General features: G+C 39.1%; 3 protein-coding genes across 3 annotated transcripts; 2 read left to right on the forward strand and 1 right to left on the reverse strand.

Moving 5' to 3' along the window:
* The first annotated feature begins 25 nt into the window (after positions 1-25).
* Positions 26-8,827, forward strand: LOC140950175 (kidney mitochondrial carrier protein 1-like). Its single transcript, XM_073399371.1, has 10 exons — positions 26-166; positions 1,194-1,341; positions 2,037-2,131; positions 3,766-3,851; positions 4,665-4,772; positions 5,229-5,353; positions 5,903-5,963; positions 6,868-6,954; positions 7,136-7,216; positions 8,541-8,827. The coding sequence occupies exons 1-10, from the start codon at positions 112-114 to the stop codon at positions 8,589-8,591; spliced, it is 897 nt and encodes a 298-aa protein (XP_073255472.1). The 5' UTR covers positions 26-111; the 3' UTR covers positions 8,592-8,827.
* Positions 8,828-10,252: 1,425 nt separating this feature from the next.
* Positions 10,253-14,909, reverse strand: LOC140950409 (putative diacyglycerol O-acyltransferase Mb3154c). Its single transcript, XM_073399631.1, has 2 exons — positions 14,807-14,909; positions 10,253-12,247 (listed from the first exon to the last, which is right to left on the reverse strand). The coding sequence occupies exon 2, from the start codon at positions 12,032-12,034 to the stop codon at positions 10,379-10,381; it is 1,656 nt and encodes a 551-aa protein (XP_073255732.1). The 5' UTR covers positions 12,035-12,247; positions 14,807-14,909; the 3' UTR covers positions 10,253-10,378.
* A 746-nt stretch (positions 14,910-15,655) lies between these two features.
* Positions 15,656-23,207, forward strand: LOC140949561 (uncharacterized). Its single transcript, XM_073398719.1, has 7 exons — positions 15,656-16,217; positions 17,097-17,422; positions 18,497-18,685; positions 19,077-19,190; positions 19,890-19,958; positions 22,342-22,440; positions 22,948-23,207. Exons 1-7 carry the CDS (start codon positions 15,656-15,658, stop codon positions 23,002-23,004), a joined length of 1,416 nt encoding a protein of 471 aa, XP_073254820.1. The 3' UTR covers positions 23,005-23,207.
* The last annotated feature ends 1,880 nt before the right edge of the window (positions 23,208-25,087 follow it).

The raw sequence follows: 25,087 nt of genomic DNA on the forward strand, positions 1-25,087 counted from the left end.
AACCGCTGACTAGAAAGATCGCATGTTCCAACTTAGCGGGAAACTGAACAAGGGTGAACAAGGGTCGATTGATTTCTTTATGAAATATCCAAGCATCCAGGGCATCATTTTATGGATTACAGACCTTTTATCTATGGAGGATTGGCCTCTATGACAGCAGAGTTTGGTAAGGCGGAAGGAACACTTGATCGTAGGTCCAAATGTTTAAATAGGTGCTTAGGCAAGTCAAGTAGATCATAAATCGCTTAAGAGCGGTTTTTGTTTGGGTGTAGATATATATATTTTTGTGCGGGAATTCTTGTTCCTTGGTAGATGTTTGTGTTGAGTTTGAATTAGGCCATCGTGATTCTCGTCATTCCCATAACTTCCATCGTGGAGAGGGGAAAAATTCTGGAAACCCCTCCCCCCCCGGAAACTCTCCTCCCCACCCACCCTCCCCCGAAAAATAAGTTATATAAACTGAGAAGGATCACAAGGGAAAAACTGAGTCAAAGCCTTCCTTCAGGTTAGCAACAAAAGAACATAGGTATAAGTACAAAATATGAAGAGACTGGAGAAAAGTATCTTATTATTTGTGGACATGTCAAATGTATTATCTATTTTTCCAGTTACCTTCCTCTTTCATTGTCACTGAGAATTTTTGCAGGGGTCGGGAGGGAGTACCGCCATATGTGGGCTATGTAGGTTGGTTGTTGAACAGTTTGCTCTGGGAAAGGGTATAAAAATCAGAGTTTGGGTCCAGAGGAGGGTATTTTTTTTCCAGGAACCTGATCATTATTGGTTGAAAATTGTAGTCTAAACAAGGGAAACTGGGAATTAACACTTAAAAGTATGAAATCAGCAAATTTGAATTTACCCTCAATTCAATTTAATCGCAAAGAAAGCTTTAACCTTGGTAGTTTCTGGAAAATAGCGACTCTAGGATAGGGAAGGTTTTTGGGCATCTAGTCTCAAGGGTAGCAAAATTCACCTGGACTAGGTCTGGCATGGCTAAGGATTTCCAGGGTCCAATTGGTACATCCCCACCCCAAAATTTCCAAAATATCCCCCTCTCAAGGCCAGATGGAGAGATGTGAGCAGAGGACTTTCCTCAACCAGAAGATCATAAGCTTAGATATTCGTTGAACCAATAAATTGTGGATATTTTGGAAACAGCACTGGGCTCTCTCTTGTTTTATTTTGAATTCTTTCAGGAACCTTTCCTATTGATACTACAAAGACAAGACTTCAGCTGCAAGGGCAAGTAATTGATGCCAAGCAGAAAGAGATCAGATACCGGGGAATGCTTCATGCATTTGTGAGAATTGCAAAGGAGGATGGATTGAAGGCTCTGTACAATGGGTACTGTGTCCTTAACCCTTTAAGTCCCAATAGTGACCAACATCAATTTTCTCCTAACAATATCCATATGTTGCCAAGAGAAATGGTTATGAGAGTTAATAAAATGATCACTAAAGAGAAAATGCTTTGATCTGTTTTCAAACTCTCAAAGAATTGTATGAAGATCAGTATGGAGTAGCCAACTCGAAAGCTTGGCTCCTTTGGCTGCTACACACTTTTTTCCTTTGTTATGTTTAATTCAATGTATAGTTAGCTCTGTTTTTACTTCTTTTTTTTATCTAATTGTTGTTGTATTGCAATAGAATAAGTGTGAATAAATGAACTTGGAGAATTTATATGTGGATATTTGAGCTTAAAGGATTAACTGTGATTTTATCAATAGCCAGTCCTCATTTCTTGTCATCAAAACTCAGTCAACTTCACTGCACCTTGATAAAATTATTAATGCCAAAGGTGACATTAAACCTTAAAGAGATGGGGTTTGATTTTTGAAATTTGTACATTCCCTTGGAAAGTTGTTGCTACATCCATGTAAAATATCTGCAAATTAACATGGTCTAGGAGAGATAGGGTTGATTGTCATGTTAGCCAACTTCCAGCCTATTAAGAAAAAAGGAGCTAAAGATGATGAATTGGCTAAAATATTGTGAGTGATACTTTTGAAAGTTTTTGTTTTTTCTACTCATTATTTTTAGGGTTGCTCCTGCACTTCTACGACAAGCAACATACGGATCTCTCAAGCTAGGCTTTTATCATGCTGTCAAGAGAAAGTTGGTGAAAAACCCAAAAGGTGAATAGGATGACAGACTGACTTAACCAGTTTAAACTGATATCAATGTGCATATATTTCTTTTGGCAATGTTGCTGGAAAAAAAGAGGTCAGGTGTTTCAATAAAAATTGATGTAGCCAGCAGGTTGAGTAAAGTAACTGACTGAATCAACAACGGGCTTTTGGTCCCCTTCTTCTAGGGAATTTTTTAGGGTGTGCTCCCTTAAAAGTGTTTAAATTTCAATTCCCAAAAATGCAATTTCCAGCATTGTGGGCACTAAATTGAGTACATGAACAAAAGATAACACATTTCTGATCACAATGGACAAGTAATATACAGTAAGGCCCAGTCATTTCATAAATACTTTTAAATATTATGAAGCGAATAGTATATTTAAGTCCAGCAACTTGAATTTTAAGTTTAGTTTTGACAGAATCTGTCTTCAATTTAACACTGAACATTCCCAGCATTCAGTTTTAAGGGAAAAAAGTAGCCGACTTCTCTGAGCAAAGTAGCCCATGTGACTTTTCGATCGCTAGTGCTAATTGAAACCCCTGTGGGGTTAAAGGGTTTAATGGACAGGGCAGAACAGTGAAGCTTCAGTTAGAAAATATGGAACATTCTCTGCTGGGAATTTCATATGAAAACCATGTCTCACTTAAGTAAAGCTGTGTGAGCCGTAGTTCATCAGGTAACCCTTTTTTCTCTCGATAGTGGCCAAAGTAATAACTTAACAAAAAGTTCAGTTACTGGTATTCTTTTGTTAAATCCTAAGTAAAAGTTCTGCCAGTAAGGTTTCATTTCAGTGGTAATGTACAGGCAGTACAATAGGTTTTTGTCTTATCTCTTCTTAATCTGCTTAGGTAAGAAAATTAAATTTTTGTTGGCTACAGGTGTACTTAACTGCCTAGATTGTTAGGGAGGTGATGTGGTGTTGGCTTCTGCATGCGAATGGCATGAGTAATTCATTCTTTGCAAAGTCCTAAGTTTTGTTCAAAAAACATTAATTTTGTGTTGAATAAGTAGTCTTCCTTCTCAATATGTATTGTGAACCCTTTTTATCTTGAGACTTTTTAAAGCTTTCTCTTATAAACTTTCTCTCTCTTTTAAAACAGATATCATGTGAAAGAAAATTATCAAGTAGAAATTGACGTATACTAGCTGCTTTGCTGGCTTTGATCTCACACTGTGACAATTACATGTAAATTTAAACTAACTGCCACTTTGAATTTGATGTTACCAAAAAACAACAACAACAATCAATCAATCAGTTGGTCTTGATACTTAAGTTGTGCAACGTTATAACCACATTTTGTTAGAGGCAATTTCGCTGACAGCTCTATCAATTCTTCTTGTAACAAAGCTGCCATTTCAAGCGATTTTTTCAAGCCTGCACTCTTTTTTAGCCTGTCCCATTCCTGGCAGGCAATCGCATGCACAAATCAAATTTGACCAGATCTTGCATTCGGCTTCGTTGACAAGAGATCTGGGCACAACATTAGGTTTTGTCTGTTGAATGAAAAGTTAGCATGACAGTATTCTTGAAATCATCTCCTCATAACTTGGTCTAGGAATGAAAGGGTTATTCATTTACTGCACATCTTCATTATTGCATGGATAAAGTTATAACCATGAGTGGTCATTTTTCCAACAGATGAGACTCTTTTTTACAATGGCATTGCAGGGGTTATTGCTGGTGCAGTTTCGTCAGCAATTTGTAACCCAACTGATGTACTGAAGGTAAAATTCAAAACAGTTCAATCTTGGAATTTATCTTTATTTAACTTATGTTAGTACCAGTACTGGTTTAATTTGGACTGTGCACAATCATCACTTTCATCATCCTCACTGTCATATTCATAACCTTTGTTACCATCATTATCATAATTAATATTATTAAGAACCATCTGTAAGCATCTTCACCATCATCACTACCACCAGTACAGGTACTAGACGTCTGATTTGGGACTGTCCACTATCATCATCATCATAATCCTCATCATCACATTCATAATCTTAATTAACCATCAGTATCATTGTCATTGTTGTTTTACAAATATTATTACCAACCATCTCATGTCATCATCATCATCATCATCTTTACCACCACTACCACCGTCATCATAACCATCCTTATTTTTAATAAATACCAATGAAATACCAGGTGAGCTTTTGCATGAAAACATGATATCTTCAGACGTGAAAATAACATGTTATTTTCACATGTGAAAATATCACCGTTGCTATGGCTACATAATAAATAGTGCCTTTTGCAGGATGAACTGTTTCAGTGAAATGTTTTGGTATTTCATTGGTGTTTATATAATAAATAGAACATTACATGGCCACTTGGAGATATGAAATTTCTCTTCTCATGTTGAAAATATTTCACTCATTCGCGGTTTTCAACACTCGAAGAGAAATTTCATATCTCCGCGCGGCCATGTAATATCCTCTATAACTTAACCTTTATCAGTGTCATCAACTTCAATCACCACCACCATCATTCTCGTCATTACCTAGTTACAAACTTTAAAATGTTCCTTTGCACAGATTCGCATGCAAGCAGAGTATCAAGCAGGAACCAATGTGATTAGGAAAGGAATGATTAATTCTTTTGTGTCCATGTTCAAAGAGGAAGGACTCAGGGGACTGTATCGGGTAATTTGTTGAATACTTTAAATGAATGAAATGCGTTCAGTTATCTCACTTAGTGACACAATGAAGTTGGGTAAATGAAACAACAACAATATAATCAACAACAGCTACATAATACTCACAAAATATGGCCAGGCTTTTTTCTTTGTTGTCTTGTTGTTGTTTTTTTTGTTGTTGTCTTTTTATTATCTGTGGTATTACCAACTTAAAATGTGAGACTAGTAGAAGACTTCTGTTTATTGGGCATAAGCAAAGTTCTTTGGTAATTTGCTGAGTTGATTAATGTATATGCTTGGAAGGCTTAAGTCATTGGTGATTGCAAGTGAATTCTGATAGATTGACTACTATCTGAGTCTCATTCCAATTTGCCTTGTATGTGTTTTTGAGTCAAAGAGAGAATTCCACATTAGATCAGGATTCACTTAGTACCTTATCTCATGCACACCCTTTTTTTCTCAGGGAGTTGGCCCTACAGCTCAGAGAGCTGCTGTCATTGCTGGGGTAGAGCTTCCAGTCTATGACTGGTGTAAAAAGATGATTCTGGATTACAAACTTATGGATGACAATCCTTACACTCACTTCTGGTAAATGTAAAATACAATAATATTAAGCTGCTAACGGCTTGATGGGGTTTTTTCAGGGTCAATTCCCCCTCAACTTGTTTTGCTTATTGAGGATTCTTCAGGGCTGTCACATTTTCAACCCATGTTTGTGTTGTTTGTTGTCACTTCAGCTGTCTTTATGGTGTTGTTTAAAGGCCATGTCACTTCTCAGAATTTTTTTTCTAACAGAGGCTCGCTACTTAATGACCACCTCTGTTTGTTAATTTAATGTAGTTTATTATAATGTATACTAACAATGATTTATTTGTATTGTTGTAAATTAAGATATGAATGAGTTTTCAGGATAATAAGGAGATAGATACTTTTTTCAGATGTTAGGTGAGTTTTGGAGGGCTATTGCTAGCATGTGTAGTTTCTTTTTAGCTTAGCAAGACTAGCATAGAAGACAAGACAGGGCATCAGGTGGAAAAGAGCAAAACATAAGGACTGGGAATGAAGGGAGGGGAATATTTAGCACAAAGGTGTGTTTGTCACTTGCTGACTGTTCTGTTTTAAAAATCTGTTTTTCAGTGCTAGTGGCATGGCTGGTTTTGCAGGAGCTGTTGCATCAAATCCTATCGATGTTGTCAAGGTTGGTTGCATTGTAGACAAAAAGTGCTGTGCTTTATATATTATGCTAAATTAACCCCTACAACACGCCAGGACTCTTCCCTGCTAGTGTTCCTTTCATAAATATTATCGCAGTAGATAACTGCATGAATGTAGAATACTGCCCCTCTAATTCACCTTTAATTTTCCAAACTAACTAATAGGAAAATTTTAGTAGAGACTTGTTGAACATGGCTCATAAAGATGCATTACCAGGTTCTTGTTGTTATTGTCTGATAAGACAGTATCTACCTTTACGGGGCTGGGAGGGCATAATGATAAGGTGACATGTTGTGGTCTGTTTGAGTTTATACCAGGGCTGGGTTGTTCAAAGCTAGGTTAAGATAACCCAGGACTAGTGCAAAATTTGAATTCAGATATGAAAGCTTCCAAAGCAAATTCGGTTTCATTCTTTTTGTCTACAATTTGATGATTGGTACCTTGGTCCCAGAGGTTTCTCTTGAAAGTTTTGTTTGGGAAAGAGAGAGCAAGCTGCAAAGCGGCGACAATGAGTCACAAAGTCTCTGTAAGGCACCAAGTCGCTCCTTACTGCTTCATAACTTGTTGTCCCCGCTTTGCGACTTGCTTTCTCTTTCCCAAAGAAAAATTTCAACAAAAACTTCTGGGACCAGGGTAGGTGATTGGATGCTCTAAAAAGAATATAGAAAGTTATCCAATAAAATGCATTTGAACAAAATTGAAAGGGAACCAGAATTAACATTTAACGCCGAGTCAGTGCTAAGAACTTTGAACAACTGGGCTCAATTGATCAACTGATTGGCAATCTCACAGTACACTGATTGGTAAGCCCATGGTGTACCATTAACTTGTAACTTTTCTGATCCATGCCACACTGTAACTTTCTTTTGTTGCTGCTTTCATTGCAGACCAGAATGATGAATCAGCGAAATCTCAAGGTTAAGCCTGGTGAAGGGACTGTGATTTATAGAAGTTCAACACACTGTTTAGTTACTGTAAGTTTAAAAAACTAATACATTTTGCATTGTCCACCATTAGGATTAGATATAATGGGTTAAGTTTGTTATCATCATAATTAATGTCTGTTGTTGGTGCATGTATCTTGTCAACTTTTATCAGTCTTAGTTGCCCAAAGTCGTTGATGTTGTCATCCTTGGTTTTACCTATCATTTTTAGACTTTCAAGTCTGAAGGATTCCTTGCTTTGTATCGAGGATTTGTGCCGCAGTTTATGAGATTATTTCCCTGGAATGTTGTTGTATCCTTGAAAAAGATTATTGATATGTGTTTTGGCCCAAATGTAATAATATTAGTTGTAAAACAGATAATTTTAACATTTAAACTGTAGCATTACAGTGTTACTTGAAATGCTAGCATTTCAATCTGACTCGATAACCCACGTTCGATATATGAAAATTCTAACATGACTGCGAGGTTTTGGGGACAAATTTTACTCTACTTCGTTCGCAATCTGGCGCAATCTCCAGAAGAGACTTGTGCACAAAGAAAACCAAACCAAAAATAGCCTTGGAGTCATGTTAAAACTTTAATATATCGGACGTGGGCTATTCGAGCTGTTTATAGGCACTGGTGTGGGACTGGTTTAAAAAATGGGTGAAAATGCATTGTGGGTTAATGGGACCTATCACGGTTTCTGCAGCATGAAGCTTCTCAACGTCTGAGTCTCAGGGCTAGATGGTGGGAGAGTAAGGGAAAGTCTATGAGTAATGCTACTTGCCACGTGTTGGGAAGTTGGTTGGGTAAAAAACGGCAGTGAAGCAAAGTATTTTTGGTGGACTTCATTTGACAAATGGATGGCCACTTTTTTTTACCAAGAAAAACTGAACGGTCGAAACGAATTGAGTCGTATCATTTGATCTGAAGTTTCGGATTCAAGTGCTTTCCCGCGCCATTAAACTCAAAAGCACGCGGAATCGTTGAAGCAGAAGTAAAACGCAAGTACGGACGACCAAAACTTAAATCGTGCTCACCTTGAGTGTCACAGTTGTGTTGCAGAGTCTGGCATTAGAGGCGAAGCGAATAAAACAGCTGTCACGTAACAGACAGTTTGGAATGGTAAAGATTCATCCCTTGAATCCGCCATCTTGGGCATTGCTGTCTTCTTGGAAATAGCCTGGCACTAATAGTTCTGAACAAATGGTACAGAAATTTCCGTGAATTCGGTGAAGGCAAGGAAGGTTTTAACTTTTTTCCGAAAACATTCCACTGGGATGAACCTTTCCATTTGAATACCAGGTTTTCCATACAAATGGTAAGTGCTCAAAAGTTTCTTGTCATTGGAAACAATGCGATGGCAAGGCTCGAAGTGAGACTTGAAAAAAAAGTGGCAGGGGGGAGGACGGGTACTTCCATGTTTTATTCAAAATAAGGTCATTTTCACATTCTTTTTGGACTTTCGCGAAGTCCTTTGTTTTTCATTTCCGGTTCCGGTAGAAAGCCCCAGCGCAAAGAGCTCGAGCTCACTCTTGCCGCGGAAAATTATTGAGAAAAATTTTGAGCTCAACTTTTTGCCGGGCTAATCGACATTTTTTCATACTCGATTATTCTTTAACTCTCTGCAGTTCTTCATGTCATATGAACAGTACAAGAAGTTTGGAAATCAAATGTTATAACCTTTATTGTAAGACTAGTGTATAGCAGGTCCTAATTTTCAATTAACGTATTTCAAGTGACACGCTAGCCTTCAATGCAATGACGCGGTGACTGATCTGATCAGAAAGCCAGAAAAACTGGTGAGATAGTAAGTAAACAAAAAATCAGTGAAATTATTTATTTATCTATGAATTTATCGCTTTTAGGTACTCAAGTTGAATCATATTGAAAATGTGAATAATGAAATTACAAATGTAATAAAAATTGTAATGTTCTTGCCAGCTGCCTCTTTCGTTGGTTTTTTGCTCAATCAACGCAAGCTTGTTGGACGAGGACGACTACGAAAACGAGATTTGACTTAAAAATTTTTCGCGTATTCTCAAGATATAGACTTCCCGGAAAGCTTCATTTTACCATTTTTCACTAAAAAGTTAGCACTGTTATCTGTAGTAAGGGAGGAGGTTACGCGCTCTCTCGATCGCACAGTAATAAAACTTCCAACATTTGATAACTTGTTTCCGCCACTTCGTAGAAGAGTGACGAGGGCTACCGCTTTTTCCCGCCAAAATGACGTTGATTCAAGCGCGAGCACTACTAAGTATTGAGAAAATCTCGTACTCGTAGTCGAACTCGTCTTAGAATTTAAAGGTCTCTACTTAAAGGAAAAGCCCTGGGAGCGAGGTTGCTCTCAAGTCTCACCTTTTAACCATCCTAGCGCGCTTGTCACATAGGCTACTGAAAGCCCTGTTGACTTACATTACTTGTCGTTGTTAATAACTGTGCCGTAAAATTCGGAAACTAGGCCCCTCCAAATGTAAGCCCCCCCACCCGATAACGCAAAAAACCCTCCGTTAAATCGCCCCTCCAAATATAAGCCCCTCCCCGGGGGCTTGTACTTGGAAAATTGCCCTCAAATACAAAGTAGAACAAAGCAAAAACGGGAAATTTACTTCCAACTATAAGGTTAGCCCTATCGATTTTGAAACGCAAATTTCCCTCCGTACATAAGCCCCTCCGAATATAAGCTCCTCCAAAAATAAGCCCCTCAAAAAGGGCCTTTGAAAAGTATAAGCCCCGGGGCTTATTTTCGGAATTTTACGGTATTTGAATTGCTTGGATCTTAGTGTTCAAGGTTAGGCAGAATAGCGGCCGAGCAAGAACTGCAAAGAAATCATGAAGGCAAGCTATGAGTTTTGAAACAACCGTCAACGTTGATATACAGTCAAGAGCACTGCGCTTTAATTACTCTCAACCACCGTACACCTATCTACTATTTCTTGGATCTACTTCTTCGATAAAGTATATTCATTTCTTCATTTCAATTGCAATTGTTCCCTCCTTGCGAGTCATATTGTCTGCAACACCAAAGAATCACCAAAAATGTGTCTGGCGCACCTCGCTCGTTTTGCGCTTGCCTTCGCTCGCCTGAAAAACGCGAAAAAATAACGCCTGTTGTGAAGTAACATCATATAATGTTGAAACAAGCGATGGCGGCCAAATTTTCGCAGTTTGGATAAAATTTCTCTCTCTCTGATCGAGATAATCAAATACCACATGATCAACATTAAGTCTATAAAATACATACAGTACGGAAATGGCATTGACCCTCCTAAAGTTTCTTTCATCACCTGTAAGAAAATTGAGAGAGTGAATGGATTTTTTTACCTCCAAATCTGAAGGCCGTTTTAGACGCTTTGATTTGTCGTCTCGATTTGGGTCCGATTTGTAAAGAATCGGTCCCTTTTTACCCTGCCGTTTTCCTTTAGATAAAAAACAGCCTTGTTAAATCGTAGCGTGTTGATTGGCTTCATAAATTTTCATTGATGTTAAGCTCTTTCACTAGCTGCCAGAAGTTTCTCTCAAATCCTTTCACCACTTCCCTGGGGTTAGGAATGACGCATTCATCCGAGTAAACCCCAACCCTAATACCCCCTGCATAGCTGAATATCGAGAAACCCACTCCAACATTCGCTCGTTTAGGGACCCAAAAGATTCCCTGGACAACTTTCTGGCCCCCTAGGTACAAAAGGTGTGGGGGCCCAGGCACATTGCTGATGACGCAAGAGACTTTTTGTGCAAAGAAGTCAATAAGCGGCTTGGAAACACAGTCTGGTAGCAGCATCATTAATTGAACAGTTACTGCAGTGATCCAAGGTTCAGCGGATGTTTTCATACTGTCCATGCGTTGTTTTGTTGCTAAGAGCCGGTCCACAGCGTTGTCAGCAACAATTGGTAGCCTTGGAAACACCAGGGCAAATTTATTCTTGAGTTTTACAGACTTTGAAGAAGCGCGAATGTCCACGGGTACAGAAGCCCACATATCTTCGAGGTTTACAACGTCGGTGTTTTGCGCACCCTTTAGATAATCGTGCAAAGCTCCTGCCAAACACGAAACCATTACATCATTAATTGTTGAACTAGTTATGTTTTTTACCCTTTTAACCAATGACAAGTCGACATTTTTGGACCAAGCTACGACTTTTGTGCCGCACAGTTCTTGTCCATGAATCTTAGAGGAGTCGGCTTTTGAAAAAAACTTTGTTAAAACAAAGAAAGGGCCTACGACTATCGCTTTGCACCACATGTAAAATCTCTGCTTTGTGGTGAATTTCTTGGGTTCTGGAGCTATTGGCGGTACATCGTAAAGGTTTCTTACAAACACCCTTGTCAAAGCGACTCCATCAGCTACGCTATGGTGAATGCGCAGTAAAAGGCCAAAACAATCTTCTTCGAGCACTGGAAATACAAGGAATTGCCAAGGTGAAAGATTTTCCGGTAGCGGGTTGGGGGAGATTTCGGCAATTGTTTCTTCCACATCATCCAAAGTTTTTGGAAGATTCCCTTCCCAGTTCAAAACGTGTTTTTCCATACTGAAGCTCTTGTCTTCCTTCCAAACGAAGTATCCCAGATGGTTTTGAATAACTTGTGTCATTCGCGGACAAATTCGTTTACCCTTTTCGTCTTTTCCATACACAAGTCGCTCTTGGATAATCTCTCGGAGTTTCGCTATATCTGGTTTTCCTTCTACGACCATCAAAGCGTGGATTATGTGGCGGTTTGTTGGACGATCTTGTTGCCAGACAGCGTCATCCCCTCGCAAAGGAATGCATTTCCTCTTGTAAGATATGAATCGTTCAAAGATACAGTTTCCCAACTTGAAAGTGGGAAATACAATCAGCAATACAGGAACAATCAGAAGAAAAACGGCAAACGTCGCCGTGCATTCCAATAAGTAGATTAAAGAACTTACTGCAAGAGCCAGCATACGCCTTGCTCCTTTAAATTGTTTTGCAGTCGGTGGAAGGTAGGCAGTGAATGCTTGTTTTCCAATGGCCTTTTTCTCGGCTGTAGCCTGCAAAGACGTGAACGAGGCCGGTGGAAGTAAATCACCACAGACAGCCGCAAGAGCTGCTGCATCGGACGGTGCGGCAGATGACGGACTTAAACAACCTGCGTGATCCATTTGTGTCTATGCGAAGCTCGGCCCTGAATCGAGAACTATGATAATTAAATTTAGCCAGGGAGTCAATTCTAATCCGCTTTTTTTCAGGAAATTGATATTAATGTTTGCTTTAAAATCTGCTGAGTAACTTATGCCAGCGCGGATTTGTACAAATTGGCCACCTGTAATGACTTCGATGTGATTGGCTCTTATAAATACTGATGGGGGTGATACCTGCAATAATAAATTGACAAATGATAAATTAATGGAATATTGCACTCAATATTAAATATTTTCTGTCTTGGAATGAGTTAAGTTTGATCAGTTGACAGCCAGGGAGAATAATGGAACAAAAAGTGCCATTATTCTCATTTTCATTACAACTTACATTTTCGCAAAGAATTCCGACGTCAACTCAAAGTTGGTCACCAAAGGCCGTATTCGGAATTCGGAACCTCAGCTTTGGAATCGCTTTACCTACACTAGCAAATAAACTTCATCAAGCAACCTCAACCGTTAAGCCAATTTTCTGGTAGTTTCTTGGTGTTGTGGACTGGTGCAATAGCCAAATGATGTAATACAAAAGATTGAAAAGACAATGAACATTACTCAAACTGCAAAACAAAAGCGAACCAACTATGGTTTCCACAACACCGAGAAACACCCAGTTTTCTGCTTTTGTGTGATAAAGGCCGCTTTTGAAAATCCAGTTATTCTTTCCGAGACGTCTTCTGTTTGCTTGGCACCTCAGAAGGACCATAGACCATGAATTAGACATTCAAAAAAGTCCATCGTCTGAATAATACGGCGCAGGACCTCTTGCGACTTCGTCGCTCGCTTGGCCGCTTCGCGGGCTTAAAAGCTCGTTCCGCTCGAAAAGAAACTCTACTCGTGAGGTCGACTTGTAGCAAGTCTAACCATAAATAAGTTTTTCGTCGTTTGTTTGTTAGTTTGTACCAGGTTGAAAATACTAGCAAATGCTGATGAACAAATAACTCAGAAAAGGAACTCGCAGCTTAAGACAGATTATTTGGGGTACTGTTAGTTGATATTTATACAGTTCATTGTTTAGCCATTTCATAAAGTTTCTCAGTACAACGACTAGCTCACACCAGTCTGCATACAGGCCACTGAAGCCTAATAATTATTTCAACTTCTTCCGTCCCAAAAACGACTCTCTTAGTCGTCCCAGTTTGACCGCTGTTGTTTAAATCAGGTTTTTATATTGTTCAAAATGGTCAAGAGAGTGGGATTTTCGAGAGTATCACGATATTTTTTTTCATATTGTAATACAATTGTTTTGAAGTGTCTCACATATTCTTCATTTGCAAAATATTATTATATTGGTCACTTTTGTTTAAGTATGCGTTGTATTATATGCCTTATGCGTTGTATGCGTTTTGGAAACCTTCCGTCGCGTATATCCTCCTTTTACCGCCAAACCGGAATATCGAGAAAGAAAACAACTGATAAATGCAACAACTAGAATTGTCGAACGTAGGCTCCACTGAAGTCGTATTCTCTATAACTGACAAATGTAGGCCAAGGAAATGTTCGTTATAAAGTATGAACAAAAGTGCAGTTAATTCTACTGACGAAGCGCCAGACCCAAAACGTTTGGAAAACAACACGATAAAAAAAAACGCTTTAGTTCATTTCTTACTGTTTAATAAACAGTGCCTTGACTTACAAAGTTTCAAAGTTCAACGCGGCAAATGTAGACAACCTACCTATAACTGATGGGTAACCACCTCTTTAACTGCATAACGTAAAGCTAACAAAAACACTTGAAGTCAAAGCGTGGATGACCGTGTTTCTCTGCTGTATTGGGCGTGAATATTATCAGGATTATGGCTAAAAAAGTTCACGATTGGAAACAAGAAAGTCGCACTTTGGACGCGGAAGCAATGAGATCGTGCACCGTAGCACCGGAGCAAATTTGGGTGCGTGGACTTTGACCCGAGTTCTTTTGCACAAAACTTCTGGAGTCATAAACGAACCACTTTACAAATAACATCCGGTGGGTCGAAACTTAAAGGAGCTGTGTCGCGAAATTTATCAAAATTCAAACTGTGGGAACAGTACTGCCTCCAGTTTGAGGGAAACATAAATAACCGCTCGAATCATCAAAGGTGGCCTAAATAACATAGCAAATACGAACGCGGATGACTAACTTGAAGAAGATTAAAAGGGACTGCAATTGCCATGTTTGAAAACTTGTTAGCCTAACAGTTTTTCAAAGTTTATATCTTTTTGTGTGTAACGTTTGATATAGTGCTTGGGAGACGTATATGATGTGTTTGACAGGAAGCAGTGTTTTGTCATTTGTATAAAGGATGGAATTCAGTTGTACAGTCGCTAACTTTAAGTTCCTGTGCGAATAAGGTGTTATTGACAAAATAAACAAAATGAACAAGTCAGCCGTGACACAGCCGCTTTAGTTTTTTTCAAGACTGCCCAATCTATTTCGGGGGGAGAAGATTTGGTGTTCTTTTCCATCGGTCTTATCTTATAATAAATTTGTCAAATTTTGAATTAAGTCTGATAATTCTACAAAACGCTGAGTCTTGACTTTGTTACTCGAGGTTGCAATTTTCTACAATAAAGCTATTCGCTTATGGTTTTCTTTGCAATCATTGGATCGGCGAATACAGATCCCTATCAATGTTAAAAAAATAATAAAGCTAAAGTTGAACGCTTTTCAAAAATGTAAAATTATCGCACCGGCGAGAAATGTTTAATTTATCACAACTGGAATACATAGACATTAGTGCTTTTGCCGCTAGAACTTACCGATTTTCTGTTATTCAGCTGTCTTCGTTTGACAAGAAGGAGAGTTTCTTCTGAGTTTTCAATTTAGTTAAAGACGAAACAGTTTTAAAATACTTTTAGTGCAAATAAAAAATTTATCTTTGACGTCACATCCTGTCCTGTGACCTGAAGACATGAATCAAGGCACAGTATGATCGGTATAGAGCTGCAGGTACACTTAAACCCAGTCATGAATCATTAGCAATTTCAGTCTGAAAAACTGCATGACCAAGAGAAGAAAATCAAGTAGCATTTCCATAAGTGGAAAAATATGTACTAAGACACGTACATTTCCAGTGGCTTTAATTAATGTGTGACGACTCCCAGTCTACTGTGTCTCTATTTCAAATAATTTACAGAATAAAATATTTATGAACTAAACTGAAGTAACTATCATTTAAGAGTCTTTTTTTTTTCTTTTCTGCACCTTTTAAAACCGGGTGACATTTTTGTTAAATGACTAAGGCGATTGATGCATTTTTTTCGTCGCAGAGAAGTTTAAAATCAGTTTTAGATTATCTTATGGTTAATGACAGCTTTAATGGAAAACTTTGGTCTTCTTTGGTTAAAACCGCTTTTGTTATCTTGTCTTCGTGTGAACCACTGCAAAACGGATAAAATCTATATTAACGTCAACAAGGTTATGAGAACTACTGTATGTAATAAATATTGAATGATATTCAATATTCAATGATATTGACCTAGAAATAAACCAATCAGAAGCAATCGCGGGAATGTAGGTTGTTCTTCCTTCGTACCATTGTTTACTTACATGTGTTGTCAACGCGATCTTTAAAAAAAGTAATCAAGTTTCATCGCGAAAACTCCAGCATGGCGTTGCTGGATGTTGGACCTTTTCTAGAGGGTGTCTCTAATCTTCAAGGAAAACTCGAAGCTGCGATGATAAAAAATAGACTGCTACTTGAGGCTGTAGAGAGCTCACAATCGAAATACACAGATATCGATGAAGTGTACCCTATTCTCCAAAGCTTAACGGGAAGACTTGCGGCATCACAGGCTCCGAACGAATCTTTGTCGACAGAGCTTGTAAAATTCAAATTAGAAATGGAATCATTTGTAGATGAAGTATTTAATAGTCATGATAGCTTGAGTAAAATAAGAAGGAATTCCCTGCTTCATGCAAGAGAACTAGAAGGTGATCGAGATAAACTTTGGTATGAGAAAGGAGAATTGGCAGCGGAGCGGAGAAGGTTGGATTTAGAGCGCGAAGAATTGAATGCCCTCCGCACGGTGATGGAGAAAACCCCTCTGGATAAAGAAAAAGCAACGTTAAATGTTAACGAACGTACTAATAATTCAGGTCTACAGGGTCCTGTGGACCATAAAGAAGAAGAAAATAATGAAAACAGTTCCTTAAAGACTACACTAATTGGTAAGTGTAGCTATAAATATTTATAAACGTGAACCTACAGTATTACTTTAATTTGGTAGTTCGGATAATGATTACATTAATTTTGGCACGATTTGGTGTCATAGCTAAACAGCTGCATCCTAGCGGTGTCCTTATAGAGAAACACTTTCTACAAAACGTATTTTCCTCGAAGGATAAACGGGCCGTCGGTAGGGGAGAGGGGAGTGGAAACAGAAGATGTAAGGAAAATTAGCTGTCAAATCGAATCGCTTACGGTTGTGAGATTTTGTACCACGTTTTTGGCGAGCTCTTTCATGACAGGTTCATAACCCACGCTACTATTTCACTCCTGACTTGCCCCCAGTCGTCTGTCACAACCCGGCCTCTCCCTAGTGGGTAGTGGCGTACGGGGTGTGACGGGAAGGAGGAAACTGAGGGACAGAAAACCCCTGCTCCTGCCGTGCGCGTTATGCGAAGACTTCTAAGGACTAGTCAGCTTAGAAGTCTTGGTTAGCCCCGTTAACCTGGGGCTTTCCCACAAAAAAATCTCGGCCGAGGACGAAAGAAGAAATCTATTTTAGGAAGCTGCGGGCAACGGGACATTGTTCTAAGATAGTTGAGGCGAGATGTACCATCGGAAAAACTTACAAAAAAAAACACCAAAATGGCAAACTTAGAACTGCAGTTTTCTTCGGACTTTTTTTGCCCTTGCTTAGAAAAGGAGCCATGGAAAAGTGCTGTTAATTGATTATATGGGAGGTTCCTCGGACCTTCCTACGAATGCGCAAAGTTATGCGCAGTGGCGAAAGGAGGCAACTGTTGTCGTTGTCATCATAACTCTTGCAGCCTCTGCTGTGTTTGTTGTTAGAATTGATTTCATTTTGTAATGTTTATTAATAGGATCCTGTGATGCTGAATGTCCGACAGAACATGAAACAAGTTTAGATTATGAAGAAAGAAATAATGGTAAAGAACAAGAGTGCGTTACTGTGGTTACTGTGACTCATGTTGAATGCCAAACGGAACCTGGATCTTGTGATGCTGAATGTCAGACAGAACATGGAACAAATTTAGAAAGTTATCGAGAAAGAAATTATGAAAAAGAACAGGAGTTCGTTGCTGTGACTCATGTTGAATGCCAGACGAAACCTACTGGAAATTTACGGGTAGCTGATCATGAATCGCAGATTAAGAAAGAGGAAGAGAGTATTGAAAACTGTCATAAGGTGAGACTAAATTTAATACCTCGAAAGAGCCTCAAAAAACAATTAGCTGGCAATATCACTCTTTAACAGGCTAGGTAAATTTCTTTAAAAGGCGAAAAATCAGTCCTAAAAGCCAGTTATGTTCTCAGCAAATAAAACACATGTCATCTAACCTAAGAATTAAATCTAAGTCATTTATATTTCCAGTTCTGTCATCATCTTTTTAGCACCTCAGGCCTTGTCATACCATCTAATATTAAGGCAGGACCTAAGGGCAACAGTATGTGGAACCTTAGATCTCTAAACTTCCTTATATCTTTAGCATAATCAAAGATTCCGCATACCTGGCCCTCTTGACAATGAACGTGATTCTCTTCTCCTTCCAGTAAGCTCGGATATCAGCATACACAGGAGCCCATAACCATATGGGCTCCTGGCATACAATGGGGCCACTTGCTGCCGCTGTAGGTGCGTCAGCTATGAGCATACTGTTTCATATGTTAGTGATAGCAGAGGAATGGGTAGACCACACCACCAGGGAAACGTTCACTACTATTTTTGAAAAATAGCGTGCACCGTAATTTTTAGGGAGTTATAGTCCAAAAATGGATAAAAATTTTAGGAACAGGATAACCCCTTTTTTGGGATTATTTTAACTCCTAATTTAACTCCAAATTTGGGGTCATTTTTACTCCTGACAAAGAGTTCTTTTTACTCCCAGTCTGGAGTTAAAATAACTCCGAAATGGGGTTAATTTTACTCCTTACATGGGTTGTTTTTACTCTTTTTGGAGTTAATTTAACTCTGAAAGTGGAGTAAAAATTTTAGGTACAGGATAACTCCTTTTTTGGGGTTATTTTAACTCCTCAATATCTGGGGTCACTTTTACTCCTGAAAAAGAGTTCTTTAAACTCCTTTTTGGAGTTAAAATAACTCCCCAAAAAATAACTCCACCGTAAGGAGTTAAATTAGCCCCTCTAGAGGAGTTATTATAACTCCTTGAAAATTACTGTGTGGATACTTTTACGTCCCCATTGAGTTCAGTGATGAATGAAGGATGAGGAAAAAGCTATTTTCAAACATTTGTTTCTCAAGTCATTTCCAGAGATTGATGATGATGAACACACAATGGTCACCAGGCATCGTCTGTTGTCAAGCAGATCACACGTAAGTTGTTTTAGGACAGGAGTCTCTGGACCACGACATCGAGTCTTCTCTGCTCCAGTATCAAGAGCAAGGGCCAATCTTCTGGCAAGACAGGAATACGCGCTGAAAAATTATAAGGTAATTGTTGATATCTACATTTAAAAGAAACGCCCCAGACGTTTGACCGCAGTAATGCCGTGGATAAAATCTAGAAAAACTTTGTATAGACATGGAGAAATGGTCAAAAATCTAATGTCCGTAAAGATGCTTTTTAGACACCCTTAACACGGGTTCTGACAAATTTCTGAATGGAGAAATTTTTTACCTGTGCAACTCGTTTACATGGAACCGTGCAAATTCTGTAACAGATTGCAATATCGTTTGTTGTCCTGTGTAAACGAAAGGCGGAACCGTGCAAGTTTTTGTGTCCGTTCAAAGATTTGTCTCGGCTCGTGTTTACGGGGTCTTGATCAGATTAGTTAACTAGCCGCACGGCAAAAATAATTTTGTGTGTCTGTCAACCTTATAGGCCCTCGTAGATGAGCTTTGCAGGACGCAGGAAGAGAATCAATCTCTCAAGCTCGAAAGCAGTACACTGGCAAAGAGAGCTAATGAAATATATTCTGAGCTGTTTCACATTAAGGTAAATTGTCTTATACATTGACTGCATTTTTTTACCACTGCCAGAAATAAGAGTCTTTTTACCTGTGGAGAAGGGTAAAAGGAGGAAAATAGGAGATCTGTGCTCGTAACAGGGTATCGTGCAGGCTCGTGCGCTTCGCGCGCGCAACTCTTACGTCACGCTTTACAGATTTCTTTTCTGATTTTGAGAAAAAAACCCGACTGTTTTGTAGTCTAGCGACCGGGCGCCGTAAGTTACAGCACAGCCTTGGCTTTGTCCTCCTCTACGCAGTAAGCTTACTTTTCCCTCATTTGCAGACGCAGTATCTTTTTACTGCTTGTGCAGTCCAACCTGACCAGCAAGTGATTCGAAGTTGAAGCCAGTAAAAATCACCCAAGTTTTCGGGACGGGCACGGGATACGGAAAGTTAAAAAGACAAGGCAATTTTTGACTCCCAAGAAAAATACGAAAGGAGTGCGCTACCGAATTTATGACGCTGGCTGACTGAGTCGTCCCGCGTAATTAATGTAGATGTAGATGTTACCGCAAACCGTGCTACAAGGAGTTTTGGAAGAGTGGAACATGAATTTTCGTTTGGAACATTCCTATTGGGAAATCAGGGCGACCTTTTCAGAAGCTCCGTTGCTCCTGAAAAGTTTCCACTGTAACGACTCGAAAAGTGGCGTTTCATGTAACAACTCTCTGTGTCTCTGCCTATAGAAGCGACTAATAGTAAGCATAGCTGACAGAGATGAACTACAAACGAAACTACGGAAGTGTAAAGAACAGGTATTGTTGATTAGAAGCGTTACACTTTCAAATATTAAGACGGAATCCACCAGGAAATTGAGTAATTTCATTTGTCAGTGAACAAAAACCTTGTACCAGAATGATTTAAAGAACATTGCATTCTTTTTTAAAATTTTCAAGGGCTATAGATGTAGTAAGTCGTCTGTAATGACACCAAAGAAAACTGTCTCTAATGGAAGTGTGAGAAAATGAATGTCAAATTTCACAAGAATTGTGAAAACAAAGGTAAAATTCTGAAAACTTTATGTGTAAGATGTTGTTTTGTGAAATTTGACATTCATTTTCTCCGGCTCCCAAAAGCAATTTTCTTTGGTGTTATTACAGATGACTAATAACATCTTTAGCCCTTGAAAAATGTAAACAAGAATGCAATATACTTTAAATTAGTTTGATGCAAGGTTTTTGTCAACTGAGAATTAAAATTACTCAATAGTTCAGTTTCGAATTAAAAATTACCGCTGAACACAAACATTAACGACACATTCATACAGGGTTAACCTCGACATAAAGTAAAATATTCAGAAATTCCGGCAAGTAAGTGTTTGAAATTTGAATATAAACAATAGACAGAGTAATAAACAGGTCTTTTTCTCGTTGGAATTTGGGAATGTATTACTTCGTGTGGAGGCTAAGCCTGTAAAAAATGCGTCTTCACTTCTTTAATTCAGCGGTCATAGCGAACTCGAAACTGGACTATTTCCTAGTGGATTCTGTCTTAAAAACTGTTTTTTTATCTTATTGCAGTCTATCTAAATAAGCCCCTCCTCTCTTTTAATACACCCCTCTCCAATAAGCATCCTACCGCCCCTCCTTATAGACTGTTTACACTCTCACGTTTCACGCACCTTTGTAGAGCTTGGTATAGAGACGCCATATTGGTGTACCGTTTTGGTGCACCAATATGGCCGCCGGAAATCAACGAAAAAACCTGGAGTTCACTTTTCTATAAAAGCTCTTTCTTTTCACTCCAGAACTAGCATACCTGCACATAAACATATCTTCTTATACTTGAAATGGTTCATACTGCTGAAAATCAATAGGAGAGACTTTTTTTCAACGAGACAGTATTCCCGCTATGTTGGTGTCAAGCACTGTGAAACCTCGGAAGTTCAAATTGCTGTATTTTCGAAATGAAACATGCTACGGGGATGGAAACTTGCACAAAGAGTTACTTTTTGTTTATCTTCCACCTCGTGTAAATAAGAATTCATAAAACCTCACTATTTAACTTTACAATTTGATGACGTCACTGTGATTGCGAGATTTATATTGTTACTCTACACAATCACTAAATGTGTAAACATAATTCATGGGCCGGTTCGGTAAACTTCTGGTTAAGTCCGAGTGCGAAACAGCGCCGAAATCCTTGTTCTGGCCCCCCACGAGGATTTCAGTACGCGCCATGATTGGCCTGTTGAAAAAGCCATTACATGATCGATTTATCCATCAAGAAAGGAAAGGAAATTCGAAATGATATTCCGGTAATTCGTTGAGTTCGTTGGGGGCCGAAAACATGGATATTGGCGCCACTTGGCAGACGTTTCTAGTTCATGCTAGTTAGATCACGTCTGCGACACAGGCTGTCCTTTACGGAGAGTATATACCTAGTGGCGGATCCAAGGGAGGGGCCTTTCGACCAAACTGAGGCCCGAAGGGCCGAAAAAATTTTTTTTTTGAGACAGCCCCCGCCTCCCGCCTTATCTCAGGGTCTGGATGACTGGGCCGGCCCCCCTTATCTGAAGGTTTTCAGTTGCTGTTGATCGTTGGGCTCCTCTCCTGGTTTCCTATGAAACCGGACGACAGCTGTATAATAATCCCACGGCCTTTCTAACAATCTCCCCTTAAAAATGGTTGGAAAATAAAATTCCCTTCTACCCCAAGGGGGCGGGACTTACCAAAGAGTTTAGAGCACTTTTAAGAATAATCACCCTCAGGGCAAGCGGGCACGGTAAATAGGAAATAACTTTCCCAGTAATATATCAAGCATGAGACGCAGTGTTCCATCACCAGATGAAACACTGAGGAGAGAGTTGAAAATACGAGGCGCAGTAGAGTTTTTTGACGGACTTCGAGTTGTTTCATCTGGTGATGAAACACCGTGTCGAATGCATGATATTACTTCCCAAACAAAATGATTTTAGAAGGAAAAATTAAGGATGCAAAAATGAGCAGTTTTTCATCTGATTTCCAAACACTCATTAAACTAAAATTTCCTTTGTATTTTCTTTATGAATTATTAATGATTTGAGAAAGTAAAAAGAAAGAGTCGTTATATTCGACAACTCAATGAGTGGTAAATTAGTTGTCTCAAGAGCAGTGCCCCATTACCCGCCCTCCCTTGATTTTTTGTATTTGACTTCAGATTCAAAGACTGGAAGACACTTTAAGGAAACAAGCTTGTGGTTTAGTTCACAACAAAAAACAGCAACGGCAGGATGAAGAAGAAATCAGGTGGAGTCAGGTATGAAAAAAGTCAGAGATGGCCTTCCCGGCTCCATCTGGATGACATTTCGTTTTGCTAGGTTTGTACTTGATACTCAGCCTCGGCGGAACAAAAATTCATTATGCAAGCGTTTCTTGACTTAAGAATTGCCTTGTGTTGCCTTGACGTAGGGAAGTCTAGTTATTATATATATAAGATATATAGATATAAAAAGGAAATTAGCCACGTAAGGAAATCTAAGACAGTCTTGGATTCTGGATTCCAAGCCGTGGATTCCGGATTCCAAGTACTGGATTCCAGTCTTTGTCAGTGGAACTTGGATTCTGGAATCCAATCGTGAGTGGAATTCCGGATTCCTTGAGCTGAGTTCCAGATTCCAAAGCACACGATTCCAGATTTCCCGGATTCCGGAATCCGAATTCCCCTACATGGGGCGAGGGAAAGAAAAAGTTGAAATTAAGACGGACTTAAAACGTCCTCGCCACTAAGTTTGCTGTCTTCTGAGACATCAATTTTTTATGACAGATTTTTGCTGTACCAGTTAATGTTCCATCCAGCCGAAGAAGGAATTTTCCATCATGACGGGATACTTGCAAAGGGATGCTGGAAAAATCGATGACATATTCAATTCAACCGCAATCAGATCTGGAAATTACTTTTCACTATTCGCATACGCTATTAATGGCTTTCACTCGTTGGCCTCATTATTCCGCGCACCCATTGAGTCTCGGGTCACGTGGTCCGTTCGTCTCGGATACGTCACCGAAATGCATTGACTGAGAAGGCCTGGGAAGACCCCGTACAGGGATTAGGAAAAGTTAGAATCACATATCGCTTACATCTCTCTTAGGCGTTGTCAAGAATGTTAATAAAATGATAATAAAATTGGCAACTAACATCAACACAGGTAGTATTTATTTATTATATTTGTTGGCGTATGTTTGTTTGCGAAGGAACGACAGCCACTGGAGGCGCTATTACCAGACTATATATTCCTTGTTTCCAAGGACTGTAACTACACGTGCCCTAGTTTCTTTTCTGCTATTTCTTGGTTTATAAATTGTAACGACCTTTCTGCTTTCTCTTTGTAAGTAATTCCCTGATTAGGAAAGCAGGCCGTGCCTGACGAAATATTGGAATTATATTCTCATTCTCTTTTTTCACTGTTTCCTTACAAATTAAAATTGCAGGTTAGATGTTTTAGATCCATCAGGACCCGGCACCTTTGGTTTGTACGTTGGCCCTTGCTTTTTATGTACAAAATATTGATTTAGCGGCCTCGCTTCACCGCGGCAAGCGATACATTTTTACCTGACCTTAAGAAGCAAACTGTTGTAATTTTGTGATATTTGGTGACGAAACAATGAAAAACAGAGAAGGGGCGGGAGAACTCATTTGTCCGTTACTAGTAACAGTGATTAGCCTGCGAACGCAGACGAGTTTGCAATTCGGGTGGAGAGTAATGACCGAAAATACGGCTGCGTTCGCAGGCTAAGCCGTGATCGGCCCCTGTTCCGTTTGTACCCTAGGTTTATAAAAAAGCATGCACATACACCGTATTCACAAATGGCGGACACGCGGGAAAAAACTGGTGCCTAGTCATGAAAGCGAGGCGTTGGAGGATAAACAAAAATTGCAAATGAAGACTTTCAGTAAACTTGCAGAGTGTTTAGCACGGATTCCACCTAAAATAACTTTGTACGGAGTTCTTTTTAAATACAATTACGTGGGATGTCTTCTGCTTTTAATGTTTAGTAGCGATTTGCTGTTTGCAATCAAAAGGGACGCGTATATCTTCAAGGAAACAGGATGATTTTGTAGGTTTCCAAAGCATCAGAAGCTCGACAAGTGGACGATGGCGGAGAAAAGAGGCAAACTTCACACTGAAACCGAATACGAAAGCCAGCTCACTGCAATTCGGTGAAACAGAAATATAAACAAATCTTGGTGGCAAGAAAAAAAGAAATAAGCGACAGATATATGGCCTAGTTGCAACTGTTAACGCAAGAGACGTCTGCCGTTGAACAAAACAGTTCAAGTCGAGATGGAAAAAAGGAAGACAGGAAAGAAGAGGTGACTGAGGTTCCGATGAAGTTATGTTTGGTTTTTGTTTGCCAGGACGTTATTCTCTGGTCTTTATCAATGAAGGACATCAATTAGAACTATTTTTTAGGTATAAATGCAGGAGCGACGAGAGGAGGTACGCTCAAAATTTCAACTTGTTACTCGGCAGACTCGGTAAGCCGGCCACATATCATTTCAGCGAGTAATTTCGTATTTCTTACCCTTGGCTGTTAAGAGTTTTAACTTTATGTTCCATAATATTTTAAAGTTGAAGAATACATAAATAAATAAAATGATGGTCTTCTTAAACTGATCCAGACTCGAATTCAATTATTATTCAAAACCGAAGCTTGCCGTGTGCAGTCCTGACAAAAACATTGCCTTAAAATTTTAACCAAGTAAAATGTAAGCTTTATACCACTTTTTTTACCAAGAGCTCTAAAAGAGCAAATCGCAAGCCATAAGATTCACACACTACAGTTTCTAATTTTGATAAAACTATTTTTAACTATTTCGCAATGACAAAGAAATCATGAGATTTTTGCTAAGCTCTGCCAACGTACCTCTAACAATTCACTCCAAAGCGACGGAATTAATTTGA

This window comes from Porites lutea, chromosome 10 (assembly GCF_958299795.1).
Source record: "Porites lutea chromosome 10, jaPorLute2.1, whole genome shotgun sequence".
In the NCBI taxonomy this organism is placed as follows: domain Eukaryota; kingdom Metazoa; phylum Cnidaria; class Anthozoa; order Scleractinia; family Poritidae; genus Porites; species Porites lutea.

What these genes read in the sequence shown, in the direction of transcription:
- LOC140950175 (XM_073399371.1), top strand. Translation starts at nt 112, where the DNA reads ATGGATTACAGACCTTTTATCTATGGAGGATTGGCCTCTATGACAGCA. An exon ending in AATCCTTACACTCACTTCTG is followed by an intron (nt 5,354 to 5,902) that starts GTAAATGTAAAA and finishes TCTGTTTTTCAG; the next exon opens with TGCTAGTGGCATGGCTGGTT. An exon ending in CAACACACTGTTTAGTTACT is followed by an intron (nt 6,955 to 7,135) that starts GTAAGTTTAAAA and finishes TATCATTTTTAG; the next exon opens with ACTTTCAAGTCTGAAGGATT.
- LOC140950409 (XM_073399631.1), bottom strand. Translation starts at nt 12,034, where the DNA reads ATGGATCACGCAGGTTGTTTAAGTCCGTCATCTGCCGCACCGTCCGAT.
- LOC140949561 (XM_073398719.1), top strand. Translation starts at nt 15,656, where the DNA reads ATGGCGTTGCTGGATGTTGGACCTTTTCTAGAGGGTGTCTCTAATCTT. An exon ending in ACGCGCTGAAAAATTATAAG is followed by an intron (nt 18,686 to 19,076) that starts GTAATTGTTGAT and finishes TCAACCTTATAG; the next exon opens with GCCCTCGTAGATGAGCTTTG. An exon ending in AAGAAATCAGGTGGAGTCAG is followed by an intron (nt 22,441 to 22,947) that starts GTATGAAAAAAG and finishes TTTTTATGACAG; the next exon opens with ATTTTTGCTGTACCAGTTAA.